We start from the raw sequence: 21,076 nt of genomic DNA on the forward strand, positions 1-21,076 counted from the left end.
TCTATTTTGACTACTCTATCAACGTCTCATCCTAGGTCTTTCAGCATAGCAGACAGATATTCCTCCTAACACTGTAGCTTTGACTGCAGGCACCAACACATTGTGTTCCCTTCAGAGTTTTCTGACACAGTATTCTTTTGTCCTTATATTAACACTGTTTATTAACCAATACCCCCTATTTCTGTCTTACTTGCCTTCAGAAGTCACTTACTGCTATTCTTTTCTTTATATTTTTGGGGGGCAGTGCACACAAGAGTACATAATTGTTTTATAAGTTGTAACAAGTTACGCTGTGACCTAAACTCTTACCCTTTTACTGGGATTACTTCCCCCCACCCCTTTTCTTAGTGGAAATTATTAAACACAAAAGTAGAACATTTAATTTAATGAATTCCTAAGTACCCATCATCACCCAGCTTCAACAATTACCAACAGTTCACCAATCTTGCTTTTATTTCCTCTGCATTTTTCCTGGAATATTTTACCTTTTTAATTTTTTTTTTTTTTTTTTTTTTGGCTTTGGCCATGCTGCAGCTTGTGGTATCTTAGTTCCCTAACCAGGGATCGAACCCGGGCCCTTGGCAGTGAAAGCACAGAGTCCTAACCACTGGACAGCCACGGAATTCCCTGGAATATTTTAAAGCAAATACCAGATGTTATATCATCTCATAATTAAATACTTCAGTTCCTTTTCTTAATTTTGGTTACCTCCACTGCTTAACTTAAACCTAAAATTCATAACTAGGAAGCAGAGAAAATATAGTGGCTCACTGTTATCTAGTAGAGCAAATTCATTTCTTTAGCCTATCATTTAAGGTGGCTTCTTTCCTTCTTTTATACCTCATTGTTTCCCAATACAAAATTCTCTTTTAGCCAAATTTATAACCAACCCTGTGTCACATACACAGACACACAAACATGCCTTCACATGCACATACACTGTTAATTCTCATCTCTGTAATACATTTTGTGCCATTATTTCTTTTACCTGAAATGTGTCCTTTTTTTCCTTAAGCAGTCCTATAAGAGCTAGCTTAACGTTTACCTCACTTATTGTTCATTGTATTATTCATTCATTTATTCATTTATCCTACCAATAATTATCAAGTATCTACTAAATGTATAATAGTGCCCTAGATGCTGGGTGGATTAGAAAGAAGCATGATACATGATTTCCACCCTGAAATAATTATAATTCAATTGAGGAGATTATGTAAACCTCTGAAAAGTAAACAATAGTGTAAAAGTTATTTATCAGAAAGATAACGACATAAGAGAAGTTGTATGGCAAGTGCATGCTAAAGGCCTTCAGAATACATAATTGGGACAAGATACAAGAAAGGAAGGGGTGTGGGTGGCAGGGAGGGCATCACAGCAAAGATGGTGGTTGAGGCTGGCCTTGAAGGACAGGTTAGATTTGGATAGACAAGGGGGAAGAGGGTAATGGCATGAGCAAGGGCCTTAGACGGCACCGTCTCTGACTATTCTGATTTCTGTGGAGCTTTTATGTGTTTTATTTAGCACCTGGTTATGCATAACTAATTAGGTAAAAATTTGTTTAGTTGTTTGAAATTTGTAAAGGACTTCCATATATATTATTTCAGCTAAATTTTTGAGATGGAAAGATTATTATACTTGTTTTAAAAATAAAGACTCTGAGTTCTCATTTATTTTTTAAAAAAATATATTTAAATATTTATTTATTTGGCTGTGCCAGGTCTTTTTTTTTTTTGGCTGCATTGGGTCTTCATTGCTCAGTGCAGGCTTCTCATTGCGGTGGCTTCTCTTGTTGCGGAGCATGGGCTCTAGGCGTGCAGGCTTCAGTAGTTGCAGCACGCAGGCTCAGCTGTTGTGGTGCACAAGCTTAGTTGCTCCATTGCATGTGGGATCTTCCCACACCAGGGACTGAACCCATGTCCCCTGCATTGGCAGGCGGACTCTTAACCACTGTGACGCCAAGGAAGTCCCTGTGCCAGGTTTTAGTTGTGGCACGTGGGATCTTTGTTGCCGCATACGGGATTTTCATTGTAGCATGAGGGATCTTTAGTTGTGGCATGCGGGAATCTTTTAGTTGCGGCATGTGGGCTCTTAGTTGTGGCATGCGGGATCTGGTTCCCTGACCAAGGATCGAACCAGGGCCCCCTACATTGGGAGCACGGAGTCTTAACCACCAGACCACCAGGGAAGTCCCCTGAGTTCTCATTTCTTAATTCTAAATTTTATTTGTATAGGATTTAAAAGGTACAAAGGACATACAATGAAAAGTCAGTCTTCTCCCATCTTTATCCCCAGGTCATCCACTCCCTGGAAGGAATCACTGTTACCACCTGCAACTTATTTGTTATCATCTGCAATTTATTTGTGAGGCTAGTATAACCTTGATATCAAAATCAGACAGGGACAGTGTAAGAGAAAAATTTTAGGCCAGTTTTACCTATGAACCTAGATGTAGAAATCCAAAATAAAATATTAGAAAACCTAATCCAGCTATTTATAAAAATGATAGTGCATCCTGATGAAGTTTGGTTTATCTCAGGAGTGAGAAATGATTTAGTACTAGAAATGTATGCATATAATTGACCACAGTAAGAGATCAAAGAGGAAAATTTACCCAATGGCTGAGGAAAAAGCATTTGATAGAATACAATACCCATTGGTTAAAGACTCTTAGCCAATTGTGAGAAAAATGAACTTTCTGAACCTGATAAAGTTTATCTACAAAAACCCTATAGCAAACATCATTCCAAAGGCAGAACCTTAGGAACATTACCCTTAAAAATCAATAAGAAGGGCTTCCCTGGTGGCGCAGTGGTTGAGAGTCCGCCTGCCGATGCAGGGGACACGCGTTCGTGCCCTGGTCTGGGAAGATCCCACATGCCGCGGAGCGGCTGGGCCCGTGAGCCATGGCCGCTGAGCCTGCGCGTCTGGAGCCTGTGCTCCGTAACGGGAGAGGCCACAACAGTGAGAGGCCCGCGTACTGCAAAAAAAAAAAAAAAAATCAGAAGTATCCCTTAAAGCAAGGATGCCTATTGTCACCACTTCTATTCAACATCCAACTGAAAGTTCTGGCTGGCGCACTAATACAGGAAAAATGAAAAGTATATGAATTGGAAAGAAAAAAGATGCTATTATTCACAGATAATATGATCATGTATACCAGAGGTCAGCAAAGTGTCTTAGGAGCCAAATCTGGCCATTGCCGATTTTTATAAAGTTGTGTTCGCTTACATATTGTCTATGGCTGCTTTTGAACTACAAGAGCAGCAGAGTAGCCACATCAGAGACCATATAGCCTGCAAAGCTAAAATATTTACTGTCTGGTCTTTTACAGAAAATGTTTTTGCTAACCCCATGGTCTACAAAATAATTCAAGAGAACCTACAGACTGTATTAGAACTAATAAGGATGGGTTCAGAAAGATTATGAGATACCTAACAATGTGAAAATATCAATTGCATTCTTATAAAAAGATACATTTTATAATAGCAACTAAAAGTATAAGATGTGTAGGAATAAATCTACCAAAAAGAACTTAATGTAAATCAGCTATACTTAAATATTAAAAAATAACTTTATAAATTATAAAACATTGAAAGACATAAGAGAAGACCTCAATTAAGTGGAGGGATATACCATGTTTTTGGAAGACTCAAGATTGTAATAATGTCAGTTAACCTTACAGGACCACTGTATTAACAAATGTCAATTATGGATTTGGACTGATGGAAAGGCCAGACACAGACACAGTCTTCAGAAACTGAACAGAGTTTACTTGTTGAAGGAATTAGAAAGAGGGAGTTGGGAAACCCTGTGGAGAGTTCAATAATATTCCCCAGGACAGTTGGAGAAGTTTCTTGACTTATTCATCACCGAAGGGGTGCATAGTTAGGGATCATAATGTCTGAATGAGTGAGAGTCATATCACACCTTTTGGAATTGTTCCTGTCCCCCTCCATGCCTAGTATTATATACAAAAGATTGGAGCAGACTTGTACATGGGATAGTCTGGATAGGCACTACACTCCTAGGACAGGTTTTCAGGATATTTTAGTGTCCAAAACTCAGGAACCAAATAAACCAAGAAACTTTTTTTTTTTTTTTTTTTTGAGTTAGGGCTATTTGGAGAAAGCATGATCCCTCACTGTTCCCATCTGTAGCTACTTGCTATCTGAAACTCAGACAAATACCATACTCTAGATTCAGCTAACAGTATTCTTTGCTATTATAATTCTTTCTCCAGATTCTGGCTATCCTCACTGAGGTCTGGAATAGATTTGAGATCACCGTAGGGTACAGTGCAGTAGAGTACACTCAAGCCTCGGCACAGGCCTCCTTTATTTTCCTTGGCCTCCTCAGGCTAACCTCGCTGGGTCCCTGTGCATTCCTGAGCTCAGTGGGAAGAGAGTAACAAAGGCTAGTTACCCAGGGGTTTTTGATAACATCTTTAGACCTAGGCCTCATCTTGCAATCTCCAACTTAAACAGGGTTTGTAATAAAACTTGGCTAATTCTGAAATTACTGTGAGATAAGTAAGGGCCAAGAACAACAATGGTAATTTTGATAAAGAACAAGGTAAGGAACTAATTCTCAGATATCAAGATTTATAGAGCAGTGGTAATCAAGATGTCATGTATTAGTAAGGGATAGGCAATTAGATCACTGGAACAGAATAGAGAGCCCAGGGACCTAGCCCTGTGTATCAGTTGGCATAGGCTAGGTTGTATTATAGCAATGAAACCCCACCAAAAAAAATCTTAGTGGCCAAACACATCAAAAATTTATTTCTTGCCGATGCTACCTGTTCACTGTGAGTAGGCAGCAAATTACTCAGGGATCCAGGCACATGTCTCCATGATTACTCAGGTAGGAAATGAGAAGTATCACTTTTACTCGCCTTTAAAGTCCTATGGCCATGCCACTAAGTGCCTGTATAGAGGAAAACTAGAATATTTGCAGACAGCTGTGATGACTAGAACATTATGCATATATGAAAACTTGATATTTGTAGAAGAGAATCTACATAGTAAATTGTCCTGGGACAATCAATTAGCCATAGAGGAAAAATAAGGTGAAATTAGAAAATGAATTGTGGATTAAAGATCAAAGGGTAAAAATCAGAGCTTTAATTTTTTTTTTTTTTTGGCCACGCAGCACAGCATGCAGGATCTTAGTTCCCTGACCAGGGCAGGGATTGAACCCGTGCCTCCTGCAGTGGAAGTGTGGAGTCTTAACCACTGGACCTCCAGGGAAGTCCCCAGAACTTTAATGTTTTAGAAGCAATAAAGGGAAGGGAAGGGAACCATCTTTAGTATTCTTAAAAGAATTTCCTAATGCAAAAAACATAAACCCTAAATAAAAAAATTGATAAATATATACATTAAACTAATGATATTTTCTAAAAGGACATGACATAGGCTATGAGAAAATGTCTGCAATGCATATAACCAACAAAGGCTTCGTACTCACAATATAAAAGTGACCCCTATTAATCACTAAGAAAAGAGCAAACAGTCTGGGGAAATCAGAAGGCATTTATATGTTTGTGTGTGTGTATATTGCTCATGTATGATGCTCAGCCTTACTAGTAATTGAGGAAATCCGAATCAAAACCAAAGTAAGATACAATATCCCACACATTCAAATTGGCAAAAAAAAAATTTTTTTAAATCTGATGCAAACAAATTTGGCAAGGATGTAGAGTAAAGGAACTCTGTTGGTAGTACAGTAAGTCCCCTACATATGAACCTTCAAGTTGTGAACTTTCAAAGATGCAAACGTGCATTCCATCAATGTCAGGTGTGAGTGAAGTTGCAGCTTATCCCCCGTCTCCTATTGCTGACGATCCTTCAGCTCTACCATCTCCCACCTCCTCTCCCTCCTCCAGTCAGTAACTCTTCTTCCCTGTCACTTGATGCCAGCCCCTGTATGCCAGCTGCTGTACTGTACTACTGTACTTTTCAAGGTACTGTACTGTAAGATTAAAAATGTTTTCTTTATTTTTTGTTTGTTTTTTATGTATTATTTGTGTGAAAAGTATTATAAACCCATTACAGTACAGTACTATATAGCTGATTGTGTCACTTGGGTACCTAGGCTAACTTTGTTGGACTCACGAACAAATTGGACTTACAAACCCACTCTCGGAACGGAACTCGTTCATATGTAGGGGACTTACTATATAAACTGGCACACCCATTTGGAAGAGTAGTTTGGTTATATCTAGAAAGTAGAAGTTTTACTCCCAGGTACATACTTAGAGAAACCCTTATACATAAGAACAAAAACATAGTATTTATTGCAACATTGTTTTAAATAGCAAAAAACTGGAAAAAGCCTTAACATGTCTATTGGCTTAGGACAAGAGATAATTAAATGGAAGTATGTTCACACAATGTACTATTATACACCAGAGAAAACTGATGAGCTAGAACTAAAAGTATCAACATGGTTAAATCTCAAAACCATGATATTGAGTGATATGAGCAAATTGCAGCTGGGTACTAATACCATATTATTTATATAAAATTTAAATACATGCAGAATAATTCTAACTGTTGTGTATTGATACACATATGTTATAATATCTACGATGATAAACACCAAGATCAGGATGGGGATTACCTCTGAGGAAGAATAGGATTAAGGAAGGTCTAAAAAAATGAATCTACAGCAAAGATGGCAAAATGTTAATGTTTAGCAAGAGGGTGATGAGTAAGGGTATTTGTTAAATTAGTCTCTGTACTATTTTGTATGCTTGAAATATTTAATAATAGAAAAACAATAAACTTAAATTTCAGCTAGGTTAAAAGACTTAGACCTAAAGTTATACAACATATGTGAAGAAACTCCATGATTCAAACCTAGTCATATGATTCCTGATAACCAGCTGTTTTTATTTTTCCTTTTTAAGTATTCTTTAATTAACATTGTCTTACTAATTGCCTTATAAGTCTTCGATGCAGGGGTGAGATCTCTGAAAGAGGGATTCTGTCTTAATGCTTAAACATTCATTAGCTTGTGTAGGCGCTCAGGAAGCAATCCGTTGCTAGATTGCTGTATACAATGTTATGCATGGGACTGTGATTTCTGGTCCATATTGTCTGAATCTAAATAATAGTAAATGATGTAATGACAGAATTTTACAATCACAATCTCTAGTAAGTTTAGGTGTTACGTTGATCAGTCCACATCCTGAAAGGGAATAGCAAGAGGTCTTAATTTTTTCTGTCAACTGTCTAAGAAGACATTATATTTTCACAGCTGTCACAGAGTGTTCCATATTACTTTATGAACTAGTACATGGTACATTGATAGTTTTCTCTTTATTTATTGTAGGTATCATGACTGGAGCATTTTATTCAGTCTCAACATTATTAAATCAAATTATACTGACATACTATAAGGTAAGCTTCTGCCTATATTGTGTTGCATGCCTGGCCAAGAATTTTTCTTTAGCAATATAATTCCTGTTAGCATGATCATAAGGCTAAAGATTTATGACCTTGTTGCTGTAAAAGATTTATATTTGTTTTCACTGAGAATACATTTAATCCAGTTTATAAAACAACATGGAAAGCAGAAGTCATTATTGCTTTGACAATACCTCAGTCTTTTTAAAAATTTTTTTTTAAAGAGGTAGTGTGACTGGTTATATGAAAAAAGACAAAGAACAAACTTTAAAAGAAACCAACACAAATATGAAGATGTAAATATCAAGCTCTGATCTCTCTTTGCTTTTGAAAGGAGAATGCAGTTGTAGTATGTAAAAGCTATCAGCTTAACTTCCTTTTCAGACATCTGTGAATTACTTAAGAATTCTAACAAAAATTACTGTACTTTCTAACCATGAAAGATCAAGAAAAATTCCCTTTTTGATTTCTCCCATATATCAGGGTTTTTTTTTCTGTTTTACTGTAGAATGTCCTTTAACATGTGCTTTACCTTCCTCTACCCCATTCACCTTAACACATGTACTGAATTCTTCATGTTATATTGTATGCTTAATTTTATCTGCTATTTCCGTTGACTTTGAGAAGGTATTGGAATGTGAAGGATCTGTTTGAATTAGAAGTATCTGATCAACTTCTTTTGAAAAACATTTTAAGGGAGAAGAAGTGAATGCTGGAAGGATTGGGCTGACGCTAGTGTTAGCTGGAATGGTGGGCTCTATTCTTTGTGGTTTATGGCTGGATTATACCAAAACATACAAGTAAGTGAAAGTAGGCAAATGTATGGTGTACAACCTAAGGTATTTTGGTTTTGAAGGAACCTTTACTTTTTATTTTAAGAAATTTACAAACAGTTATTATTACTAAAAGACTTGGATTCTAGACACTCTTAGGTTCCCTTAACTTCTGAATACAGTAGTCTCTGTATTATCTTACCGGTCTTGTTTATTTCAACTTTGAGAACTTGGATACCTTATGAACTCTCCTCCCCTCTAATAATACTCACATATACCTCTTCAGAATGGATCATTTCTATTCTAAAAAGGGCCCTTTCTGAGAAACATTTGACTTCTGACAGAGACTTTATATTGCTCTTTTCTCATGTTATGAACTTAAAAACAAACAAAAAGTTGTTCTTTCCTATCAGAAGACTTTTTGGTAAAAATTGTTTGGCTAAAATGCCCCCAAACTGTAGTTCCACTTAACTATTATACTGTAATACATAATATGAAGATGCTATATTAATTGTACATCTATGTGGAACCAGAAAAATGCTAATACAAAAGAAAAAGTGAGTAATACCAACTAGGAGACTGAGAAAGGGGTTTCAGAGGCAGCAGCTTTTGCACTGGGCCTTAAAAGAATAGCTATATTTCAAAAAAAAGAAGAAGAAGAATAGCTACATTTCTTAACAGACAGAAACTTCCCATCTGTTTGGTAGAAATGAATGAATGGAACTATGAATGAATGAAGTAATGGAACTATGTCCTCTGCGCCTTTCAAGGCCTAAGATATATTTGATACCATTATCTAAACCCTTTCAACGTACTGCTGATCTTGAAATTCTCCAAGATAGTTCTCGTGTAATTTAAGACAGCACTTACTGTGGCTTCATTATTACGTAATGGTAGCTTAGAGTAAGACCCATTAAATTTGTAGATGAAGGGAGCATATGTAAAGGATTTATATTTATTAAAGTCTTTGGTCCATTTTATAATTAGGAAACTGGATTGGCATAGAAATTTTCTTTGTTGCCCTGGCTTTCTTCTCAGGATAACTGCCATTCATTCACCAAGTTCCTGGTTTTTTTTTTGGTTTGGTTTGGTTATTTTTGTGGTACGCGGGCCTCTCACTGCTGTGGCCTCTCCCGTTGTGGAGCACAGGCCCCGGACGCGCAGACCCAGCGGCCACGGCCCACGGGCCCAGCCGCTCCGCAGCACGCGGGATCCTCCCGGACCGGGGCGCAAACCCGCGTCCCCTGCATCGGCAGGCGGACTCTCAACCACTGCGCCACCAGGGAAGCCCAATGGGAAGTAATATTTGATCCCTGTCCTTAGGATCAGGTGTTCCTGATAAGGTGTTCACATATGTAAAGTTAAATAATAATATAACAGACTAAAATAGATGTCAAGTGCCAATTATGTAGATAGAAAATGATTAGGGAGTTTGGAAGAAAGGAGAATCTTGTAAGCTGCAGTGGTTAGGAAAAGCATTTTGGAAGAGGCGGAATTTGATCTGTATCTTGAAATACGGATAGGGAACTATCCCATTTGGTGGCACAAAAATGATTTTATCCTTATGAGTTTTCCTTCTTGTCTGAGCATTGGATATGATGTGAGTTTTGTTGTCTGTTGCTGTTGAAACTTAAATTTAATCTTTCAAGTCCATGCCTTGGTGGAAACATTTTCCATAGATAAGAAGGGGTTAATCTTGAAATCTGAAGAATTTATTACCGTATGGACAGAGCATAGCTAGACATGATTTTTATATGCCTAAGAAAATCGGACAAATTACTAACAATTTTGTTGTTTTTGTTTTAGACATACTACTTTGACAGTTTACATTTTGTCTTTTGTTGGAATGGTTATATTTACTTTCACACTAAACCTTGGACACATTATCATCGTGTTTGTCACTGGAGGGTTGCTTGGGTAAGCATCACATGTATTTAGGAGGAATGAGAGCATGCTGTTATAATTCTGAAGTACCACTACGGTGGTTTTTAACTTTTTTAAGTTCATCCAAAAGTTCTTTAATATTTTATTTTTTAATTTTTATTTGTTTAACGTCTTTATTGGAGTATAATTGCTCAAAAGTTCTTTAATATTTTAAACTTTAAAAATCTGTCTTGTGCACGTCAATGTGTAGTTCTTTACAACTATAAAAAATTAGCTTAAAATTATTTTTTTGCTATACTGTAGGTGAAAAATGGATAAGCCTTACTTAATCCAAGTAACTTTACTTGGCTAGAAAGACAACTGACTTAGAAAACTAGGGGTAAATTTTTCTCAGGAAAAAAAATTAGAAACTGTTTTGCTTCCTAGTTCATGGTTTTGCTTCTCAGTTCTCATGTCCTTGGGTTAATTGGTGAATCATCATAGTGCCTTCCTTTCACATACCAACCTCAAAACATTCACTTACTTGGTAATTAGAATAGGTCTGAGAAGTTAAGCAATTGCATCAATATGTGATATTGTCCTTTTAATGATTCTTTCTGTGATTTTGGATTTATTTTCTTAGTTTCTTCATGACTGGTTACCTCCCCTTGGGTTTTGAATTTGCTGTTGAAATCACTTACCCTGAGTCTGAAGGTACTTCATCTGGTCTTCTTAATGCTGCTGCACAGGTAAACCTCTGATTTCTCTTAAATCTGAGACCATTAGTTTACCAAATAGTCTAGTGGATAATGAGTTTGACCATAGTTTTTGTTTTAAAAATTCTACCTTTCAATGCATGTTTCTAGAAGCCAAATCATTTGAATAAAATAGTTAAGAAAAGTTCTGGGGAAAACATTATATTTGTTTTAAAGAAGCAAACAATAAAAAATATTTCTCTTACTTTATTTTAGATATTTGGAATTTTATTCACATTGGCGCAAGGAAAGCTCACATCAGACTATAGTCCTACGGGAGGGAACATCTTCCTCTGTGTTTGGATGTTTGTAGGCATCATTTTAACAGGTAAATTAGGGAATTTGCCTGCCAAAGTACTCGTGTCATGTTGTCTTTATATTTAATTTTCATTTATATTGCTTCTCAAGGCTTGACAGAACTCAAGGAAAAAATGAGATAAAAAGCAGGATATTATTGTTTCCCTTCAAGGAGATGAATCTATGAATTCATTTTTCGGGTTTCAAATTCAATGCAATTACTATGCATAGAAAATAAAACCATTGTAACAAGTGTCAGTAAAGGCCTGGAATGGACAGACCTGGCCTCAAGTTGTGATTCTGCTGCTCACTAGCTGTGTGACTTTGAAAAGTTACTCAACCTCTCACATCCTCCCTTTCTCATTTATATAATAGGGTATTAAAAGCCTGCTTTATGATGGTTATACAATTTTTTGAATATAATTTTAAAAACACTGTATTGTATACATTAAAGGGGTAAATGTTATGATATGTGAATTGTATCTCAAAAAAATGTATATAGATGTAATATAAATATGGTAAAAATAGCAAAAAGAAAGGGGGAAATGCAACTATACTATTGCAAGATTTCTACATCTTTCTTGAAGTAATTCTATATAAAGTCTAAGAAGATTGTGATAAATTAAAGATGCACAGTGTACTCCCTAGAGCAACGAATAAAAAATAAACAATAACAAAAAAAGGCTGCCTTAGGGGATTGCTGTGAGGATTAACTGAGATGGTTGATGAAGAGCTCCTAGTATAGTGTCTGGCACCTAGGACATGCCTGATCATGTATCACATAGGCTGCTTTTTTTTTTTTTTTTTTTTTTTTTGGTGTACGAGGGCCTCTCACTTCTGTGGCCTCTCCCATTGCGGAGTACAGGCTCCGCGCAGGCTCAGTGGCCACGCCTCACGGGCATAGCCGCTCCGCGGCATGTGGGATCCTCCCAGACGGGGGCACGAACACGTGTCCCCTGCGTCGGCAGGCGGACTCTCAACCACAGCGCCACCAGGGAAGCCCTGCTTTTTTTTTTCTTAAGATTTTTTTTTTTTTTTTGGCTGCGTCGGGTCTTAGTTGTGTGGCATGTGGGATCCTCCGCTGTGGCGTGCAGGCTCTTTGTTGCAGCACAGTGGCTTCTCTCTAGTTGTGGCCCGTGGCTTGTGTGCTCAGTAGTTGCGGCACATGGACCTAGTTGCCCTGTGGCATGTGGGATCTTAGTTCCCTGACCAGGGATCAAACTCATGTCCCCTGCATTAGAAGGCAGATTCTCAACCACTGGACTTCCAGGGAAGTCCCCTTAAGATTTTTTTGATGTGGAGCATTTTTAAAGTCTTTATGGAATTTTTGCTTCTGTTTTATGTTTTGTTTTTTTGGCTGCGAGGCATGTGGGATCTTAGCTCCCCAACCACGGATCGAACCCACACCCCTTGCATTGGAAGGCGAAGTCTTAACCACTGGATCGCCAGGGAAGTCCCAGGCTGTTATAATGTGGTAACCATGGGACGAAGTCAAATGGTGGTGGTGGAAATAGCGTGTGGAATTATTTGCCAGTTCTTCTTAGGTTTAGTCAGAATAGACATGGGCAGGAAAGAGAATAGAGTGCCCGATCTCCAGAAAAAGAGCATGTAAAAGAACTTTTATCCATAGTTTGTCCAGGCACACGGGTGTAAGGATGAATTTCAGAGCAAGATTTATAGGGAATTCCCTTGCAGTCCAGTGGTTAGGACTCTGAGCTTTCACTGCCGGGGCCCGGGTTCGATCTCTGGTTAGGGAGCACAGATCCCACAAGCTGTGGGGCGTGGCCAAAAAAAAAAAAGCAAGATTTATATCCAGTAGTGCTTCCAGGCCCATGTTGGCCTCAACTGTTATTTCACTTTGTTAATTTCTTTCAGAGTCCCCTTGTCAACATGAGAGACAGAAGCCATGGAGACTTGAAGAGGGATTATTTTTTTGATCTGCTATAACTTGATTCAAGGATAGAATCTAGCAGAAAGATATGAATCAAGGCTTCTTTTTATATTCGTTTGAATACCTGATCATTCTTTTTGAAACCCCCAATATGATAAATGCTTACCAGTGATAAGCACTTATTTTGGAAATACACAACCACCTAAGGTCACTATCATTCATTCATTACACTCAAAGGGACTAAATGTACCATTTCCTCAAAGAAAAACATCCTACCACGGAAGTGTTTTCTTCTTATTCTCTTCAGTTAGTAAAACAAAGCGTACAAAACTGAATGTTCTGTAACTGAATGTATGTAATTTAATACATTAACTGTCTTAACTACTGATCTGTCATAAATAATTCCATATTTATTCTTAATTTCCAGGGAAGTAACACCTAGCTATCAAATAGAGTGTTTCTGTTGCACCAAAAAAGGGAACAGTTTTGTGTTCTCTTTTCACATTATCTTATAGTAAGATTCATAAATGTTCATTCAAACAGGTGAAGTACAGAAAATTAATTAAGAAGTGAAAAAAAGATCTTTAAAATTAGTTTTACATTGATACTTTTGCCACCTAAAAATGCTAATTAATGTCTCTCATATGTTGAATGTTTTACTGGAGAGAGATGATGGATTTATATCCAGTAGTTATTTGTTTAGACAGAGGAAAGAAGGCTGGGAAATTCCTGAGGTGTGGTGAAGGTGGTACCTTTTCTTTTTACATTTTTTTGAGAATTGTTGGCAGATCTTGTTTTGACAGGGGAATTACCATTTAAATGCAGTGCATTCTGCTTTTCCAGTATTGACAGCTCTCTGTAAAGTCTATTATATAGGCTCCTTAGCCCATTTATGTCCATTAAAAAAAGTGTTTCTAAACACTTCACAGTGTTTCTAAATTCTATGATTAATACTAATGGTAAAGAAATCCACAGTTTCCCCCTAAGTAGCCTCTTTGATTTGGTGGATTATACAACAGTGTCGAACGGATCAGCCGATATCGATCATTGCTGCAATTTAAAGCATGCCGTTTTAATATCAAGCTGCTTGTAAATATGAGCTTGTTATACAACATCACTTTAAAATCATTTAAATGCATTCAGAAAGGCCATTTTACATATGTCCAATTAGTTCAGCGTAAATATCTGAATTTCTAAAATATTGGTATCAGTAATGGAACAGAATTCTAAGGGGCAGTGTGGATTTCTAAAGAAGCATTAGTCTAATTTTTAAGACTGATTTTACTTTCACCTTTCAGACTTTGCTTTATGACTGATTAGATTAGTTAACTACCCACAAACTTTTATCTTTTCTTGTTTTACACTCTCTTTTTGCAGTCTGTGGCCTTAACTACCACATTAATCTGTACCTCCAGACCCTGATCGCTTTTACATTTCAGACCAATATGTCTAATCATCTATTTATCTCTGGACCTGGATGTCCCATGGGATTTTATACTCAACCTATGCAGAACTGAACTCACCACCTTCCCAAGCACACCAATTCGTCTTGTATTTTCAGTTTCAATAACTAGGACCTCCATCCATTCAATTGCCCAAGCAAGTCACCCACTTCCCCCTCCCTAATCCCCATTTTTCATATCCTATCAAACCACTGAGTCTTTTTTTAAAAAATATTATTTACTTATTTATTTTTTGGCTGCGTTGGGTCTTATTTGAGGCACGCAGGGCTTTTGCTGAGGCATGCGGGCTCTTCGTTGCGGCGCTGGGCTTCTCTCTAGTTGTGGCGTGCGGGTTTTCTCTTCTCTAGTTGTGGCGCACAGGCTCCAGAGCATGTGGGTTCTGTAGTTTGCGGCACGCGGGCTCTCTCATTGAGGCGCACGAGCTTAGTAGTTCTGGCATGCGGGCTTAGTTGCCCCGCGGCATGTGGGATCTTAGTTCCCCGACCAGGGATCGAACCAGTGTCCCCTGCATTGGAAGGCGATTCTTTACCACTGGACCACCAGGGAAGTCCCTCAAACCACTGAGTCTTATTGGTTTGATTCTAAAATATCTCTGAAACCTGTCCTTATATCACCATTTCTCACACATGCAGGCTTTCCCACCTCTCGGCAGGATGAAAGCCTCTTGACTTGCCTTCCTGCCTCTAGCCTTGTTGCTGATGACATCCCCCGCACAGCTGCCAGACTGAGTTCCCTAACGCACAGACCTGATCATGTCCTCCTCTACTCAGACGCAATGTCATCCTGCCAACCCAGCCTCCCATCTTGCCACCTGCCTCTTGTACTTGATGTTCCAATGATCCCAAACTACCTCTAGTGCCAAGAATAGGCTGTACTCTTCCTGTCCTGGTCTCTTGGCATGTACTGGTTTCCGCCTGCCTAGAATGCCTTCCCCTCTCCTCTTATCTGCTTGACAAGTTCCAACTCATTTTTCAAGTTTCAGTTCAAACATATCTCCTCTGGTAAGCCTTTCCTGATTTCCTTCTGACATAGGCATTTTTTTCCCCACACTTCCGCTACACTGTGCATGCCTGCATTATTGGAGTTGTTATACAGTGTTATAATTGTTTGCATGTCAGTGTTTCCCTAGCCTGGAGTGTCCTTTAGGGAAAGAATGGTGCTTTTCATCTTTGTGTCTTGGTTCTTAGCATCCTGTATTTGTTCACTAATGAATGACTTGCTAATTAAGTTAATGGCTTAGAGAGATACTGTTATTTTTTCAGGCTACAAGAATGTTATGGCATATTATGGTACTGTAGAGTGCTAAATTTGACAGTATCAAAAAAGATTTTGTACTGCTTAGAAAAAAGTATATTTATACATACTCTACGGTAACTCCATTGATGCTTCTCTGTTTGCAGCATTAATCAAGTCCGATCTGAAAAGACACAATATAAATAAAGGAATTACAAATGGCGATATTAAAGCTGTAAGTAGTGAATATTTTTATGATTATACTATTGGGAAATGTGTGCCTAGAGTGAGTATAAACCCGTCTGCCCCATCAGCTGTTTTTTTAATTCCTGTGGCTCTGTCATAATGGCATATGCCAGATACGTACTGTAAATTTTTTATCCTCTTATTCTTTCTACAGGTACCAGTTGATAGCCCCACAGATGAAGAATCAAAAACTATTCTGATGTCCAAGCAATCAGAATCAGCAATTTGAGGTGAAAGGAAAAGTTAATATCATGTGATAATTGAGTAATAAAGCTTAGTTTATAGGTTGTGGGGAATGGACACTTACTTGAAAATTATTGTATGACTCCTGTATGCAGTTACTGTTCTTATTTGTTAATTTAAGCAATATTTTGCTTAAAATACTTTTGTTTACCTCATTTTAACACTACCATTTATCTAATGAGTGTCCCATCTTATATTATTGACCTAAAAGTAAGCTTCTTGACATTTGGTTTTTAAAAGTGAATGTTCTTTTTGTAGAAAATGGAAGCTTAGAAGGCTTTCTAAAATGATCATATGGAGGTCCAATCCCTTCAGGTCACATAGGAGTACATGCAATTTTTTTATATAAAACTATCCAGTGGAACCAAGTGTACAACGTATTCCTAATTATCTCCCTTTCCATTGTTCAGACCAGCTGTCCAAGCCCCCTCAGTGTGAATACAGTCTACGAATATGACACTTCTAACCCACCAAATGACACTATTGGGATGAGACTTCCAGATGACCTCTTAAGATTTTTCCCATTTCTTACATTCTTGTTAGAAAATACTTTGTAACAGGTACTGTCAGTGACCATAAAAACTTTTCTGTGTGCAGACGGAACCCATAACTTTGGTCTTAGGCATATGTTCTCATTAAGCGAAGTAGCTCAGACACAGACTCATTACCTTGAGTTCTTCTTTGTGCTGCCTTCCCATTCATCGTAAGAACGCTAACACTATATTTTTCCACTCCAACTTGATATAGAGTGGTTTTGTATCCACTACCTTTTTTTACTCTTTTTTTCTTCAATATATAACTTTCTAGTAAGAAAATTTCATCCTATGTGTTACTGGCTTTTTCATGATTTTTTGTATCACACCTTATACTTTTGCCTTGAAGATTCCTGAGATAAGGAACTCTGTAATAACTTCAGGTAGCCTAGGTATTCCCATTTAGTGGAGACCTCTTGAAATGCTGTCTGTTCTAATTCAGAAAATCATTCTTTATGGAATCTTTATCATTCTTTGAGGAATCCTGTGCCCAGGTCTGTGCTCCCTCAGTGTGTTGGGGGAGTGGATTCTTTTCTTCACCACAGAATGTGCATAGGCTCCAAACTGTTGGAACATCTGCTCTTTTACATGCTCAGGGTAAGGAGAATAGGACCAAATGCATTTCCACAGTGCCTACCACTGCGTTTTGTTTACAGTGAGAATCTCAATGTTGTTCATGTCCTGGCTCTCTAAGCTGATAGGGAATATCTTTAGAGTAATGGCATTTAAACAGCCATAATATTTATATTATGTCCACAGAAACACAAAAAGCCAATCAGGTATTCCCTTGAATATCCTTGAAGTGAATTAGCAATTCTGATTTGGGTGTACTATATGCATCGCTTTATACTGAAATTATAACATTCTCTGTAACCAAACGACAGTAAATTATGTGGAATCTTACCTTGGAGAACGTGTTACCAGAAGAACTTAGCTGGGAATCAGGAACTTCAGGTCTATGTCCTGGATCTGTTTCTAGTTTCCCTGTAAATCAGGCAGCACTTTCCTCATCTGTATAATGAATGTGTAAAATTTGATCTCAGAGATCTTTTTTGAATTTTAAATGCACTCATGGGGGGATAGACCAAATCATTGTACCACAGGAACTTAAATCTAGCTGTAGAAAAATTCCCTGGACAGTTGAATAAACAACTGTGGTTGTTACCTTGTAGATACAGGGAACTTAAAATCTGTTTTTAGAACTCCCCTGGTGGCACAGTGTTTAAGAATCCGCCTGCCAAGGCAGGGGACATGGGTTCAAGCCCTGGTCCGGGAAGATCCCACATCCTGTGGAGCGTCTAAGCCCGTGCACCACAAATACCGAGCCTGTGCTCTAGAGCCCGCGAGCTGCAACTACTGAGCCCGTGAGCCACAACTACTGAAACCCATGCACCTAGAGCCTGTGTCTGCAACAAGAGAAGCCACCACAATGAGAAGCCTGTGCACCACAACGAACAGTAGCCCCTGCTCACCACAACTAGAGAAAGCCCTCACGCAGCAACGAGACTTAACACAGCCAAAAATAAATTAATTTAAAAAATATGCATGACAAAATTTTTAAAAAATAAAATCAAATCTGTTTTTAGCCTTTTTGTTCAGTTGGTGATAGCTCAGGCAGAATATGCTGAATCATTAACTTCCTTAGATATTTACGTCACAGATTTTATGGCCAAAAATATATTTTAAGGTACCTCCTCTAAATAATTGTTTTTACTTTTAAACAGTCAATGTTATTTCAAATAATCATATACTTGTCAAGTTCCTGAGGTTTGAATAAATTACAGATAAAAGTTGGAATATTTTATTTCTAAAAAGCATATATACATATATGTCATATGTATTTTTCCTTGTTGATTAGAAAAAGAATGAAATATGATGTGACAAAACACAAAATGAATTGATAGTTTTTCTGTATTTTGAATTAAATTTGTCTGTAATACATCAAACAAGAATGTCATGTAATTCTATGTCGTAGCTTTGGAATATGGAGTTGGTAACTATCACTTGTGTAAATTTTAATCAAGTGATTTTAGAAAGAAACTGGATGCTTTCAAAAGCTCTTGTATTTATAAATGTTGCAAATATAGCTTTTGCCTTTTGTGAATGTTGGAGAAATGTCTTTAAAAATGTGTTTTAAAAATATGTGTAAACATAGAGTATTGCCAGAAGAATGCCTGTCGGTCTTAAGTCATTTTTCATGTTCTGATTTTTGCTTTTTGTACTATTTAGCTGTATTCTTGTTCTTCAGTTATTTCAGACTTGAGATAAATTTATTTTTTTAAGGCTAATTTTGTGTGGCTTTTTTCTTTTTAAGTTATGATGTTTTAGTACACATGGGGAATGGAAAGGGATTATAACATTTCAGAATGGGCCAAGGGAGAGAGGTGGTTTGTGGAATACAGTAAGTCCCCTACATATGAACGAGTTCTCTTCCCAGAGCTCATCCCTAAGTCCAATTTGTTTGTAAGTCCAACAAAGTTATTTTCACTTTTGTTTCTATTGTTATTGCTTGGCGCTTCTTAGCAGTAGTACCAGCTACATCCCTGCTGCTTTCACGCTTGCTTCCAGACATCCTAGGCTTGAAGTAAATACGCTATACTACTGTACTCTATATGGTACTGTACAGTAAGGTGCACAAAAGCACGTGATTGGACATGCAAATGCACATTCGCATCTTTGAAAGTTCGCAACTTGAAGGTTTGTATGTAGGGGACTTAACTGTACAAGGTAACAAAGCCCACCAGGGTCAGGGTCCAGATCAGGTTCAGGGCTGAACCAGCAAAGTAGCCAGGGCTCAATCTCTTCCCCTTACTTTGGTGCCTGCCTCTCATTGGCCAGATGGGTGGCCCGCCATGAGCCATCATGGACACTACATCTAAGCTCCAGACTGTTCTCTGCCTTTTTCTCCTGGTAGCATGTGCCTGTATGGGACCTTATATCCTAGAGTATGTGTCACTGTTCCTCAAGGCCTTGCTGATTAATGTAATAATATCAATCTACAAGTTTATTTGTTGAAAATAGGATAGGATAAATGTTCATTCTTCATAAGATTAAGTGAGATAATACATGAAAAGTGTTTAGAATTAAGCTTGACATAGTCAACACTCAAAAGTTGGGTATTGGGACCTCCCTGGCAGTCTAGTGGTTAAGACTCCACACTTCCAATGCAGGGGGTGCAGTTTCGATCCCTGGTCGGGGAATAAGATCCCACATGCCACGCAGTGCAGCCAAAAGATTTTTCTTTTTTAAAAAGGGGCATTATTCTAATACATTAATGACTGGTAACTAGCAACGACTACCACTTACATGTATTTAAATTTGAAGAGAGACTGATACAAGTGACATATCAAAAGAATACCAATGAGGAAAATCTGAAGTCCTGTGGAGGGTCAACAGAGAAGATATTTGGGGAGAAGGGAAGTGATGGCCTGCACCATTCAAATCAAACCGGGCAGGGTGCTGCCCACTCCAAATCCTCCCGAAGCTAGTCTTGTGTACTAATAAATGGGTTAGTGTCTATTAAGGAAACTGTAATAGAGACTGGAGGCCAGATGAAAGATTGGTCTAGGGCAGTGACTCCCAAAGGTTTTGATCTCAAAATTCTTTTACACTTAAAAATCAATATGTATCATATTAGAAACTAAAACAAAACTACTTTATTCATTTAAAAATAACTTCATTATATCTTAACATGAATTACATCTTTATGAAAATAACTATTTCCCAAAATAAAGGTGGTGAGAAGAGTGACTCTTTTAAATGTTTAAAGAATGCAAAACTTTAATGTCTGGCTTTATAGAAGACAGCTGGGTTCTTAGATCCTGGGTTCAATCTGTAAAGATACGCTATATTGACATGTTTGAAGGAAAGCTTTGCAGGTATCTGGAGCTGGAAAGGGAAACGTACTAGTCTTTTCAGGTACTTGTGGATATTCTTTAATACTATACCAAAATTCGAACTGGTAGTGTCTTAAAAGTTAGTTGCTATGTGGAATCTGAAACTTTGTTACATTAAAATCTAATGGTCTGTCTTCTTGTTTAAAGAGATCTATAACCATGCATGATTTTGTAATATTATGCATTGACATTTGGAAAATAGGATTTCACTGAATTATGCAGCTCTTCCAAATACTGATATATTTCATTATATGATGCCAGACAGATCACCTCTGATCTCATCAGAAAGTCTTTCACGTATTGGGAAGCAGTCAAGTTCATACAAGTCTTCTGAACCTTGTTTTGGCAGAGGCAGGATTTCCAAAACACTAATTTTAGTTTGAAAACTTGATTCTTATCATTGGCAAAAATATTCTGTCAGTTGTTTCTTGAAGTGACTCGCTTCATTGTCTCTTGAGAAAATATCTACTAAAT

At 37.6% G+C, this 21,076-nt stretch overlaps 1 protein-coding gene across 2 annotated transcripts in view; it reads left to right on the plus strand.

The window, feature by feature from the left end:
- The window catches only part of FLVCR1 (FLVCR choline and heme transporter 1), a 37,592-nt gene extending 19,071 nt beyond the window's left edge, over nt 1-18,521 (plus strand). The window contains exons 4-11 of one of the 2 annotated variants that reach the window (XM_079905485.1): nt 7,336-7,403; nt 8,106-8,209; nt 9,989-10,099; nt 10,689-10,794; nt 11,017-11,128; nt 15,852-15,919; nt 16,085-16,160; nt 16,584-18,521. In XM_079905485.1, coding sequence (XP_079761611.1) covers nt 7,336-7,403; nt 8,106-8,209; nt 9,989-10,099; nt 10,689-10,794; nt 11,017-11,128; nt 15,852-15,919; nt 16,085-16,159 — 644 coding nt within the window. In that variant the 3' untranslated portion in view covers nt 16,160; nt 16,584-18,521. Of the gene's footprint in view, nt 1-7,335; nt 7,404-8,105; nt 8,210-9,988; nt 10,100-10,688; nt 10,795-11,016; nt 11,129-12,972; nt 13,082-15,851; nt 15,920-16,084; nt 16,161-16,583 lie in introns of those variants that run through there. The other variant, XM_079905486.1, reaches the window with a different exon arrangement.
- The last annotated feature ends 2,555 nt before the right edge of the window (nt 18,522-21,076 follow it).

The sequence above is a fragment of the Stenella coeruleoalba genome, assembly GCF_951394435.1.
Source record: "Stenella coeruleoalba genome assembly, chromosome: 1".
In the NCBI taxonomy this organism is placed as follows: Eukaryota; Metazoa; Chordata; class Mammalia; order Artiodactyla; family Delphinidae; genus Stenella; species Stenella coeruleoalba.